Source organism: Erpetoichthys calabaricus, chromosome 1 (genome assembly GCF_900747795.2).
Source record: "Erpetoichthys calabaricus chromosome 1, fErpCal1.3, whole genome shotgun sequence".
In the NCBI taxonomy this organism is placed as follows: domain Eukaryota; kingdom Metazoa; phylum Chordata; class Cladistia; order Polypteriformes; family Polypteridae; genus Erpetoichthys; species Erpetoichthys calabaricus.
Window position 1 is genome coordinate 155,286,733 of NC_041394.2, and position 14,413 is coordinate 155,301,145.

Below are 14,413 nucleotides of genomic sequence, written 5' to 3' on the forward strand. Positions count from 1 at the left end.
GTGAGAGCATAAGAAAAATCTTGTTCGTACCTGGAACTCAACCTTGCATAGTGTTAAGATGTGTAATAAACATAATTGCAAATTATTGTATTTTGAAATGGATAAATGTATTTGATCCAGAAAAAAATGGGAAAACTCAAAAAAAAATTAAACCAACACTGAAATAACACTGAAATGCCACATTTTCAAAACTTTCATTCATCACACTTACTAACACCAAATATACATTCAGTTTTAACTATTTTTCCAATTTATTAGTACAGTACTACTATCCAAAAAGCATCAAGCTATCAGAATTTCAGCAAAATGATGATTTCTAAACCAGCATCTTCGCCAACCAGCTGTCCACCCACTCATTTACATTTGAACAAAGTGTGTAGCCAAACACGAAGATTTCAGTGGTGCAAGCAATAAAGCTTTCATCACGGGAGGCAATTTGTTTTTTTGCAGAAAAAAAATAAACAGCAGGAATGATTTGTATAAATTGGGTGATTTAGTTTGAGATGGACATCCTGAATAAGTTTTTTAAATACACAATCTTTTCAAAGAAAATGAACTAAGCAAACAAATGTCTAAGTAATATAAGCATTTCTTTGAATTCAAGACTTTACAAATTTAACATGTATACAGTATGCACATACTTGGCCTAGAGAAACTGAATAAAAAATATAGTTAAAAAAACAGAAATGCAAAAGAATGCCATTTGTGATAAGCTTTTTTAAATTTAAATTGTATTTTATGAAAGATGAATTTACTTCATTTTTTTATCTGCTTTAAAATAAGAAATGCAGCCTTAGGTGTAGGTTCAGTTCTTTACAAGGAAATGTTTTTTCTTCTCTTGATATTTATATTTTAGTGCTACATATCTTTAATATTGTCAGCCTAAAAACATAACAACCTAATTGTTAGCAAATGATACTTTAAAGTGATTTTAAAGATTACTACATGTTAAATAATAACTCTCACAAACAAACAAACAACATGTAAAAACACAAAAATATATACAGTCATCTGAGGTTCTGTAAAGAGTTAAATTCAGGCAAAAATCACTGTTTTACCTATTTTTCAAAATCACTCAATTTTTAATTTAAAACCCATATATTACTTGGGGGAAAAAACATAACGGCTAAAGCTCATAAACAAGCAAAAATATTTTACATAAACAGCTCAAACACCCACATCAAAGTGTCAATAAGAAAATCGGTTGGCATCTCAGAATTAAATTGAATAAAAGTGTGCTCTTTCCAGTGAATTCTCAAGCACACAATATTAGACTGGACACCTTCCCTTTTATCATCGCAGATCAGTTTAAATACCTAGGGGTAAACATTGTAAGTAAACACAAAGCTCTTTATCAACAAAATTTCACCGTCTGTATGGAAAAAATTAAACAAGACTTGCATAGATGGTCAACCCTTCATCTCACTCTAGCTGGAAGAATTAACGTTGTTAAGATGAATATTCTTCCTAAGCTTCTTTTTTTATTTCAAAACATTCCAATATACATCAATAAATCATTTAAGCAATTAGATTCAACAATAACCTCATTTATTTGGAACTCAAAACATCCACGTATCAAAAGAGCAACCCTACAAAGACCTAAGGCAGAAGGTGGCATGGCTCTACCTAACTTTCAGTTTTATTACTGGGCAGCAAACATACAAGCTTTAAAAACCTGGACACCAATAGATGAACATACACAGACCTAGTCCGCAATAGAAGTAAAATCCTGCAGTACTTCTTTATATTCCCTGTTTTGTGCCCCAATAAATGCAAGGTATCGGCAATATACTAATAACCCAATTGTGCTTCACTCACTCAGAATATGGAACCAATGTAGAAAGCATTTTAAGATGGAGAAGCTTTTATCTGTGGCACCTCTGCAAGAGAACCACCTCTTTCAACCCTTGCAAACATATGCAGTTTTTAATATCTGGAAAAGATTTGGGATTAAATTGCTCAGAGATCTTTATATAGACAACATCTTTGCATCCTACGAACAATTACATTCCAAATGTAACTTTCCAGCTACACATTTCGTTCACTATCTTCAAATTAGGTACTTTGTCAAACAGAACCTGCCCGATTTTCCTCATCTTGCACCCTCGTCCACATTGGAAAAAATATTGCTCAATTTCAAGGACTTGGACACCATCTCTGCAATATATAAAATTATTTTACAGTCCCTCCCTTTCAAAGATCCAAGAGGACAATGTGAAAAAGATCTCTTAATCAATATATCAGAAAAGGAGTGGAAAACAGCAATGCAGAGACTTCATTCGAGCTCCATATGCGCAAAGCATACAATTATTCAACTCAAAATTATATATCGAGCACATCTGTCCCGCCTAAAACAGTCCAAAATGTTGCCAGGGCAAGATCCAACCTGCAAACGCTGCAATCAAGTCCCAGCCTCACTGGGTCACATGTTTTGGGCCTGCACCAAATTAACATCATTTTGGACCAACATTTTTAAGTGCCTTTCAGACAGCCTTGGTGTCACAATCCCTCCTAACCCATTAACAGCTGTGTTTGGTGTTCTTCCAGATGGGTTTAAAGTGGAGAAGGACAAACAAACTGTGATTGCATTCACTATACTTTTGGCACGCAGACTTATTTTGCTAAACTGGAAGAATCCTAACGCTCCTCTTTTAAGTCAGTGGGTAACCGATGTTTTATACTATTTGAAATTGGAAAAAATCAAATATTCAGCTAGAGGTTCTGTACAGAATTTTTTAAAAACCTGGCAGGATATAATCAATAAAATTTTAGAATTAAAGCACCAAGGAAGCAATTATCTCCGCATCTCTTTTTCCTCTCCATTCATCTCTACTGGCCTATTAAACTCATCAATTTAGGTATGTCTACAAGCCTTTTTTTTTCCAATCCTATTATTTGTAAAAATTGATTGATTTGTATGAATGATTACAATAAAATTAATTTAAAAAAAAAAGAAAATCAGTTGGTTCTTTAAAAAAAAAAAAAAAAAAAAAAAGAGTAAAAAATGTTTAAACTAACTCAAAATGCAAGGAGCTGATGAACTAAACAGGCTTAAGAGCAGCTACAATTAGAAACAATCTAGAAACTCAGCACTGGACTCGGACAATTCTAAGGATAAATCAGTTCTATTTACACTGGTATACCAGTGACAAACACTTTAAAATACACAAGTGCAGAGCAGTAAGTGAGCCTTGATTACATTCACCACTGCAAACGTATTGTTAGTTGTTGCTAGAAGCTGGAAAACATCAAACACTATTACAAAGAAACAAAAATAAGCAAAACTATTTGTAATCATTGCAACCATTGCTTATAATCATTTTGGCAATCTCTACAATAAAGTACGAAAAACAAAGTTCCCCATACCACTAGTAACCGAGACTAAATTATTCTCAGCTAACATATTAAGACATAAACTTCACAAGAACAGCAATTACTGTTTCTCATTAAACCGAATGTGGTTTTTACAATCAGCTATTTAAAAGAATCAAAAGCATACATGTATGTTTACCTATAATTTATGTGTGTTGTTCGTAGTGGTGATAAACTTTCTCGTACATTTCTGAGGCTCAGCCACTAAGGAGGTTTATAATAACTACAGTGATCTCAGCCAATAAAATGGACCAAACTCAAGCCAGTGCTGGAAGCATCAATGAGATTATAACCACTGGATTCATCAGTTCCTCAAAATGCATCCTTCTCGTCACAGGATATGAATGCTACCTTACATATAACTTACGTGATAAGTACAGCCAACCGAATATATTGCTGCTCTGACACAAAAGCAATTATTGAAATGCATGTGTGGCCTACAGTGGCAGCAATTTAAGCCTTACACACTCTATGTACACACCCACACAGCACTTACAGTCAAGGCTAACAGTGTGCAAGATCCAGCATGGCTGACAACATCAAGTACGGGCAAACGATAAAGCTACAGGCTGGACAAGACTCGCTTCACCAACTTGTGACTCTCGTCACCAACAGAACTCTTGTCAGCATGACCAGGATTATTTTGTACTTTCGTGAGAGCTGCATGCATCACCTGATGTGCCATGCCAAGTACTGAATGGGATAAGAAATGTGCTGGCAGGTGCTGAAGGCGCCCAGCATTACACAAGCAGGCAGATCATCTTCGTTGCTCACGTGAAATCATGATAGACCAGAATAAACCCTGATTTTATCTATAGTACATGGAGATGCTGCTTTTTTTATAATATGCAATCCAACAGAAAACTTAACTTTTACTCGCCAAAAAGGTATTACAAACGTTTATTACCTGGTAGTAGATATTTATTCAAATCTACTCTAGAACCAATCAGCAGTAAATTTAGGCTTTGATACCAAGTTTCTGCTACAAATATTTGTGATTTGCCATCAGTTGGAAAGAGACATACAATGCATTTTACTACTACATGCATTACAAAATACATACATGCCAATAGATGGTGTACTGCAAACATTAACACTGAGGTCTATTTTGATTACTTAGATTTTAAACCTGTCTTAGAAGAGCAGCCTAGCTATTAAACATATAAAAATGTTAAACTGGCTAAATATTTTCATGTTAAACTGATCTAAAAGAATATTCTACACATGAATAATTTGTGCAATTTATTAAATTTTAAAGCATTTCTTTTCAATTCTGAACTTAAATGTGACAAAATGGAAACGTTTGGGTTTTTTTTTTTACAATGGTGATTAAAGCAAGTTAATATAACTATTCATAATTAAAACACTTTTAGACACCTGAGGATTTAGCTGTTATCATAGAATCCTGTGTCAAATGTCAATTTTATGTCATTTATTATTTTTATTTTAAGAATTAAAAACAGTGTACTTCCTTAACTGTATTTAAGTAAGCATGGAAAACTGAATCCACCCTTTCACTAAACTATTGCCCAATATTTTAACAAAGTAAACAAATAGAATTGGCTATATAGTCCGATCATCACACCTATAAAAGCATACTAGCCCACCCGCGGCGTAGCATACGCTACATAATTATTTATTGATGGGTGAACACTTCCTGAACGACACAGTTGTCCAAATGGGGTGGGTTTGAGGATACGACTGTGAGTGAATGAAAAGATGGAACTCTGGAGAGAGCAACATACAATTGTCCGTGACTGAAAACTGGTTTTGGCAGATACAGGCATATCGTTTTGAAAGTTTGTCCCTGTGCCTTATTAATTGTTATTGCAAAGGCCAATCTAACAGGAAATTGTCTGCGTGTAAAAGTAAAAGGCAAATTTGAATCTGATGGGGTCAGGGATATCCGGGGAATAAGGACAGTTTGTGAGGTAGGAGCTGCGATAATTTTACACTCCAGGACATTCTGGTGAATGCTGGTAACAGTCAGTCTAGTGCCATCATAGAGACTTCTTGCTTGTTGACTTATTGTTGAACGGGATCAGAAATAAAAGGAAAACAATGTGAAGGTAATGGATGTGGGACGAGTGTTAAGAGTTGGTGGGCGGGGCTCTGTCGTGCGTATCCCATGACACGGGAGGAGGGTTAGAGTTTATGCGGAGGCATGCCAGTGGCAGTAAGACTGTTAAGAAATTCTTCAGGGAATGAAACTTGATCTGCGGGATCGTCTGTGACGATGGAGTCAACGCTGGTGAAAGTTACTTCGTCGGTAGGGATAAGTTTCAGTACTTGTTTATTAAGGTGTAGCAAGTCTTCGTTGGTGACACTTAATATAGCTCGCGTACTGAGTTGTTCCAGAGTCACAGTTGAGAAGTCGATGTCACCATATAGTTGTTGAACGGGATCAGAAATAAAAGGGGTTAGAGTTGGCGTGTGGGGCTCTGTCTTGCATGCATGCATTTCCCATGGTCGGGCGACTTGGTGGATTATATATATAGAAAAGCAGCCGGAACTGAAAAGAACAATGAAAAGTCAATGTGGCTCAGAGGTGCATGTGGACTGTAGCAGAGACAAAAGCGACTGAGGTGGTGTTTGGTGAGGTGTTGCATGCTGGCACATGAGCAGGCAGTGTGCTTGCCTCGAGAACGAGGGTGGACTCGGGAGGAGGGTTAGAGTTGGCGGGCGGGGTTCTGTCTGTTTACACCTCTATAGCCAATGCTTGGTGCTGCACAGAGTAATCTTAGGCTCTTCACGATAATAGCAGAGCAGACCAGGGCAGATCTAGCAGATTGGACATTTCATGTAGTGACTTGTGGCAAATGTGGCATCCTATGACAGTACCATGTTTAAAGTCACTAAGCTCTATAGTAAGACTTATTCTACTGTGAATGTTCGGCAATGGATATTGCATGCCAATGTACCCTAAGTTCTTGTCTATAAGCTGCGGCTTATCTAAGGAAAAAAGTTGTGAAAATGAAAAAATAGAATATCGGCTTATACATAAGTCCGGCTTATACAGTAATCCCTCCTCCATCGCGGGGGTTGCGTTCCAGAGCCACCCACGAAATAAGAAAATCCGCGAAGTAGAAACCATATGTTTATATGGTTATTTTTATATTGTCATGCTTGGGTCACAGATTTGCGCAGAAACACAGGAGGTTGTAGAGAGACAGGAACGTTACTCAAACACTGCAAACAAACATTTGTCTCTTTTTCAAAAGTTTAAACTGTGCTCCATGACAAGACAGAGATGACAGTTCTGTCTCACAATTAAAAGAATGCAAACATATCTTCCTCTTCAAAGGAGTGTGTGTCAGGAGCACAGAATGTCACATAGATAGAGAAAACAATCTCTAGCAAACAAATCAATGGTGCGGTTTGGCTTTTAGGTATGCGAAGCACCGCGGCACAAAGCTGTTGAAGGCGGCAGCTCACACCCCCTCCATCAGGAGCAGGGAGAGAGGGAGAGAGAGAGAGAGAGAGAGAGAGAGGGAGAGAGAGAGAGAGAGAGAGAGTTTGTTTTTCAGTCAAAAATCAATACGTGCCCTTCGAGCTTTTAAGTATGCGAAGCACTGTGCAGCATGTCGTTTCAGGAATCAGCTTTACAAAAGATAGCAACGTGAAGATAATCTTTCAGCATTTTTAGACGAGCGTCTGTATCGTCTAGGTGTGCGAACAGCCCCCCTGCTCAATCCCCATACGTCAGGATCACAGATAGTCAGCGCATGAGAGAGAGAAAAGTAAGCAATCTAGCTTCTCAGCCATCTGCCAATAGAGTCCCTTGTATGAAATCAACTGGGCAAACCAACTGAGGAAGCATGTACCAGAAATTAAAAGACCCATTGTCCGCAGAAATCCGCGAACCAGCAAAAAATCTGCGATATATATTTAAATATGCTTACATATAAAATCACAATTTAAATGACCACTACGCGCGCGTGTTGACTCGGCGACGCCCAGAGCAGAAAGAACGCGCTCTGGCCGCTCCAACCGCGCCATGCGGGGAGTGAGAGAGACGCCAATATCTCACACTCTCTCCCCCCTTAAAGAAATTAAATGGGTGCGAGTGAGACCACTGACCTCCCTCCCTTCTATTAGTTATAGGTTATAGTACGTTCGGCTTATCCATGAGTCCGGCTTATCTATGATAAGATTTTATTTTAAAAATTCGTATTATTTTTGGTCTCCTGCTTATACACGAGTCCGGCTTATAGACAAGAACCTAGGGTACTTATTTTTATCCATCTATTCACAATGGAAACAGCTGAAACACCTCAGCTCAGTAATCTGTAAGGATTTCCATATATGTTTTGCCATATAGCATATACAAAACAACAAGACAATCAAAACATGTTCAACTAAGACAAGGGAAGTAAAAGGAGAAACTCTTCCTTGGTTAATAAATTACTAAGAATGGTCACTATCTCAACATACAGCAAAACTTATTATATCATGATACATGCCAACATTTTACTCATCATAACTATCCTTTAGTGCAATGGTGAAACAATAGCTTTCGAGCTTTTTACTATAAATGCTAATGATGACCTAAAATATCCATTGCACATTTAGGATTAAATTTGAAAATATTAACAGAAATTCAGTAAAACCTTCAAAGTAACATGAATATGACTAATTATCAAACCACAAAGAAAATGAATAAAAATAAGATAGCATAAAATCCAAAAACTATAAGAACTAAACTACTGCATGAAAAATACTATTGGCTAATTTAAACATCAAAAGTCACTGGGAGAAAAACAAAAAAACAAATCAAAGATTCATCTTATACAATTCTCTCTTAAATTTAAAAAATCTTCAATTTTTTTTAGTAATAGAGCAACACATTTTTAGATAAATTCAATTTAAAATATAGAATACATTATTTGACATTGTTTGTGGAAACACAGCCGGCAATCCACCTTTATAAAAGGATAAGTATATGTGTGTCCGTCCGATTTTCTGTCATTCCAAAAGATGGTGCATCACAAACATTAATACTAAAAAATGACAGAGACCTACACATTGCATGGTGCACTGCAAATGATAACACTGAGATCTACCCTGGTTAGTTAGACTTCAACCCATCTTAGACAGGTAGCACAGCTTGTGTATTATAATGCAGTATCTACATATATATCTCTATCTATCTATCTATATCTATATGCAGTACTGTGCAAAAGTTTTAGGCAAGTGTGAAAAAATGCTGTAAACAAAGAATGCTTTCAAAAATGGAAGTGTTAATCATTTATTTTCATTAATCAACAAAATGCAGTGAATGAACAAAACAGAAATCTAAATCAAATCAATAGTTGGTGTGACCACCCTTTGCCTTCAAAACAGCATCAATTCTTCTAGGTACACTTGCACACAGTTTTTGAAGGAACTCGGCTGGTAGGTTGTTCCAAACATCTTGGAGAACTAACCACAGATCTTCTGTGGATGTAGGCTTCCTCACATTCTTCTGTCTCTTCATGTAATCCCAGACACACTCGATGATGTTGAGATCAGGGCTCTGTGGGGGCCATACCATCACTTCCAGGACTTCTTCTTCTTTACGCTGAAGATAGTTCTTAATGACTTTGGCTGTATGTTTGGAGTCGTTGTCCTGCTGCAGAATAAATTTGGGGCCAATCATACGCCTCACTGATGGTATTGCATGATGGACAAGTATCTGCCTGTATTTCTCAACATTGAGAACACCATTAATCCTGACAAAATCTCCAACTCCATTTGCAGAAATGCAGCCCTAAACGTTCAAGGAACCTCCACCATGCTTCACTGTTGCCTGCAGACACTCATTATTGTACCGCTCTCCAGCCCTTCGACGAACAAACTGCCTTCTGCTCAAGCCAAATATTTCAAATTTTGACTCATCAGTCCAGAGCACCTGCTGACATTTTTCTGTACCCCAGTTCCTATGTTTTTGTGCATACTTGAGTCGCTTGGCCTTGTTTCCACATCGGAGGTATGGCTTTTTGGCTGCAACTCTTCCATGAAGACCACTTCTGGCCAGACTTCTCCGGACAGTAGATGGGTGTACCTGGGTCCCACTGGTTTCTGCCAGTTCTGAGCTGATGGCACTGCTGGACATCTTCCGATTTCAAAGGGTAATAAGCTTGATGTGTCTTTCATCTGCTGCACTAAGTTTCCTTGGCCGACCACTGCGTCTTCAATCCTCAACGTTGCCCGTTTCTTTGTGCTTCTTCAAAAGAGCTTGAACAGCACATCTTGAAACCCCACTCTGCTTTGAAATCTTTGTCTGGGAGAGACCTTGCTGTGCAGTATAACTACCTTGTGTCTTGTTGCTGTGCTCAATCTTGCCATGACAAGAAACTGTCTTCCACAACCTCACATTGGTAGCAGAGTTTGGCTGTTCCTCACCCAGTTTTAAGCCTCCTACACAGCTGTTTCTGTTTCAGTTAATGATTGTGTTTCAACCTACGTGTGACATTGATGATCATTAGCACCTGTTTGGTATAATTGGTTGATCATACACCTGACTAGAATCCTACAAAATCCCTGACTTTGTGCAAGTGTACTTATAAGAATTGATGCTGGTTTGAAGGCAAAAGGTAGTAACACCAAATATTGATTTGATTTAGATTTTTCTTTTGTTCGCTCACTTTGCATTTTGTAAATTGATAACAATAAACAATCATTATTTATATTTCTGAAAGCATTCTTTATTTACAGCATTTTTTCACACCTGCCTAAAACTTTTGCACAGTACTGTATATCTCCTTATATTGTTTCTCTTGTGTTTGTCCGTGCTCAACATAAACAACATTTGCCACAACTACTATATCTCTAATTAACAATAGCAAGGAATCCATGTTCCTGGCAGAGTTTTGGTCTTAGGCTTATCTTCAAGTCTTCAGTTCTTCAATGTGACCAATTATCCACTGTGGTATTTGACTGTTTATTCCGTGCATACTTTGCTACTAACCAAAACTGCATTATGACACTACCATTTTACACCTCCTTTTCCTTCACTTCAACGTATGCCTCCCAATAAAATGAAATGGCACATACAGCCTAACTGCGACCAACAGAAATGGTCTCGATAGCCAACACACAGAAGCAGAAAGATCTACATCACACCAGACCAACCAGCACAGGCGAGATGCCTTAGAACAACAAAGACAACATATGACAAACCACAGAGCAACATTATCCGAAGATCAGTGGCAGCAAGTCTTGCACCTAGACAGTGAACGAAAAACAAATTACACACACAACCTTTCTGATGAGCAGTGGCAAACTGCCAGACAACAAGAAACATTACGACGGAAAAACTACAGGGATTCCGTAACACTGACAACTCAAAACAAGATATTCCCTTTATATTACGGCGTAGGAAATTCCCCATTCATTTAGCATATTGTATGAATATCACCAAGTCACAACGACAAACTTTTAATAACGTCGGAATTTATTTGCCAGGTCCTGTATTTACCCATGGCCAGTTGTACACTACTTTTTACACAGTTACATCAAAACCTGGGTTAAACGTACAGGTACTTGCGGGTTACACACAGGGGAATATTTTCGCTGACAATAACGTTTATGCAACAAATTGTATTTTCGAAAATTTTTATAGGCGTCAGTATACTATACTATACCTGACAGCCACACTTCATACATACTGACTTATATGTACCCTGCATTTCTCTTCTTATCCAATATGTTCTGTTAACTTGTTTATGTTACACTTTGTATTGTAAATATTCATGCTGTTGTAAGTGACTATAATAACATCCCATACTAATAATGTGACTATTCTAATATAGAGTCCTCTCACAAGTCACTATTATTAAAATAATCTCCTTTCTTACTGTAACATGTGATGTACTTCTCTCCGTAATCATCATTTCATTAACGCTTTTATTCTTGTGAAATTTTTGCATGCACGATTTTCTAGTATATACATATAATGCTAATATCCGTCTGTCGTGCGCATACTTGTGAACTAATGGGCTGGACCTTGATTATGTTTTTAATCAAAAGCTTATGTCCGAGGATGTTCAGGAAATGCAAAACATTTTAGATAACAGCAACCTGGTCGTCAGAAAAGTTTATTGTACTTTAATAAAACAGTACTAGAAAGTCCATCTATTGAAAACTTTGCAGAACACAGTACATACATTACTAGTCAAAAGTTTTAGAACAGCTCAGTTTTTCTTCAAATGTAATCAGTTGAAATGCAATGAATGACCTAAAATGGTGAAAAAGTAAACAGTATACTGCTACAGGTTTAAATTTAAAGTTTAGGTTAGCAAAAACTAAAAAAGGAAATATCAGAATATTACAAATGGGCCTTCTTCAGGGAACAATAGATTACAACCTACAGATATTCTGCTGCAATTAAATTAAATTAAGCCTTGCAGAGTAATATTAATGTTTAATCTCAGATTTCACTTATAATTAAAGAAACATACTTTCACATAATACAATTTCAAGGTCATCATGAAAAGCGTTATTTGATTTTTACATGGAAGGTAAGAACAGAAAAAAATATTCAAAATTAGAAAAAAAGTCAGAATTCCTTAAGTACACACCTCTGTCTGTAGGATAGCAGCTCGTTGTTCTTTAGCAGTAAGAGACTCCTTTAGGACCTCTATGTGCTGTTTGCTGTCTGAGAACTGATTAGTCAGAGTTTCAAGCTTGGTTTGGAGGGCTAGTAATTCTGTATCTTTCCGAGACAGTTCCTGCTTCACCTGGTCAATCTGGGGAGATAAGAAAATAACTATTATTACCTCAAAAGCACTGGGTAACCATCTCTTAAATGCCCATCACCATCTGCAAAAGGACTCATATAATCTAGCACTAAAAAACCTTAGCTGTGCATTAACATTGTAAGGAAAAGTAGAAAGAAGGTAATGTGAAAAAAAGACATTGCTGCCAGAAAAAAAGATTATGTAATTATCAGTTTGTAATCAATTTCTAAAATTACATTCAAGAGGGAAAACAGAAAGCTTTTTGTTAGTATTGTACTAGTACAATTAACCACCAAAAACAAACTGAGCACTAGTCATCATAAACAATGATGACCTTTACAAATGCAGAATAAACAAATAAAATAACAATAGCTTTTTAAATAGCAAATAAAATGTAATTTAAAACTGCTAACACTAAATTGGCAAATTTAAAAAGTTAAAGATTATATATTCTATTGCAGTGTTTAAGGAACATGCTAATTTTGAGCAACTTTCAGTACTTCACATTCAGAAACTATGAAAAAGAATAAGACATTACATAAAAAACTTCCATCAGCATACTACATAAATCATTTTTACTTACATACACACACACGTACATATCAGAGCAAATCAAAAGTCAAAAAATTAACCCAGGAGGCACAGAGACCAGAATATGCATGCGTTTTCTCAGAGTGCTAAGGTTTCCTCCCAATGTTCAAAGACATGAAGATTTGGTGAACTGGTGATGCTAAATTGGCCCGTGTGTGTGTGTTCACTATGCGATGGACTGGATTTGTTTCTACCTTACACCAGGGATAGCTAGTTGGGATAGGCTGCAGCCCCAACCACCAACCCTAGTCTGGATTAAGTGGGTTAGAAAATTACATATCAGAAAATGATTTTCTCTAAACATACAAAGACAAAACAAACTGATCTTTAATAGGCATAGTGGTCGAATAAACAAATTATAAACTTAAGACAAATGAGTGTAGAAGATGTACAATGGAGTCTGAAAATATATAGACCCCTACATTTCCTACACACTTCAATGTGTTATTTTATTTAAAATACATATCTTTTTATACAATAAATTTAATTTGACACAGGGGATTCAAATCAAGTTCTAGACACATCCCAAACATGAATTAAAGTAAACAGGACTCACCTGAGCACAATTTAGAGTGCCACAACAAAGGACCTGGATACTAATATAAACGAAACATTTCACTTTTTAATAAATTTAAGAACTTTTTAGAAAACATGTTTTGACTTTGTCATTAGGGGTTAAGTGCAGACTAATGGGTAAAAACAGCAATAAACATAACAATATAAAAAAAACAACAATAAAAAATAAACAATTAAAACATACACTTTTAATTGCAGTGAAGCTTACCTGACATAAAATAAAGTTAGACTACCTACAATGACATTTTAGCACAGAAGAATTGGATTTGTGTTAACACTGGAAACTGAATAGCAGAAAACTGCCAACACAATCAAGAGCCTATTTTTAAATTAAATTTAAATTTTTCAATCTAATGTACTTTAATATACTGCACATACTAATTAATAAATGAGATTGCATTTTTGACGGTAATATGGATTAAAAATGTTTATATTTAATTTAGTCGGATACAGTATTAAATTAATATTCATTCTGCTAAGCCTTAAGACAGGGGTTTCCAACCTTTTTTCACCCCCCGAGAGCTACTTTTACAAAATGAAAATGGCCGAGAGCTACTCATGATTTCTAACGTTTATTCTTATAGCTTATTTCAACCCAAACAAACTGAATAAGCTTGTTTTGTCTGAACATTTACAAAATGTTGGGTGTCCACAACTCACATTTTGCATTAAAACATCACAAAAAATATTTAGTTCACCTGCAAGTGCATTTTGTATGTCTGTATGCATTTTCTAGTGTATCTCACACTATTGAAATAAAACATAAATGCTGTCAAAACAAAACAATGCAATTCCAAACACACAGATATGACTTATTAATTTGTCATTTTGTTACATGTCACTGTTTCACTTCACAAGAGTATTCACATGTCCAGTTGCATGTGTGATGTGTTTTTTAGTTAGTGAGATGACTGGCACTGCATGGAGTCAACAAAAGAGGTGTATGGTGGAGTGTAGCCACTTAGGTTCACTCTTGTGGAGTCATGTAAACGTTCATCTGTCAGTCTTGTTCTGAACTTTGATTTCATGACATTCATGTCAGAAAAGGCAGACACACAGAGGTATGTACATCCAAACAAAGCAGACATTTTCAGAGCTGCTTGGTGAAGATTCTTAGTTATCTGGCACTCCTAAGCTCTAGAAATGCTGAGAAT

At 36.4% G+C, this 14,413-nt stretch overlaps 1 protein-coding gene across 3 annotated transcripts in view; it reads right to left on the reverse strand.

The window, feature by feature from the left end:
* Positions 1-14,413, reverse strand: part of LOC114642058 (ELKS/Rab6-interacting/CAST family member 1) — an 814,051-nt gene that overhangs the window by 577,720 nt on the left and 221,918 nt on the right. For all 3 annotated transcript variants that reach the window (XM_051920296.1, XM_051920284.1, XM_051920290.1), the window contains one exon: positions 11,934-12,101. In XM_051920296.1, coding sequence (XP_051776256.1) covers positions 11,934-12,101 — 168 coding nt within the window. The remainder of the gene's footprint in view (positions 1-11,933; positions 12,102-14,413) is intronic.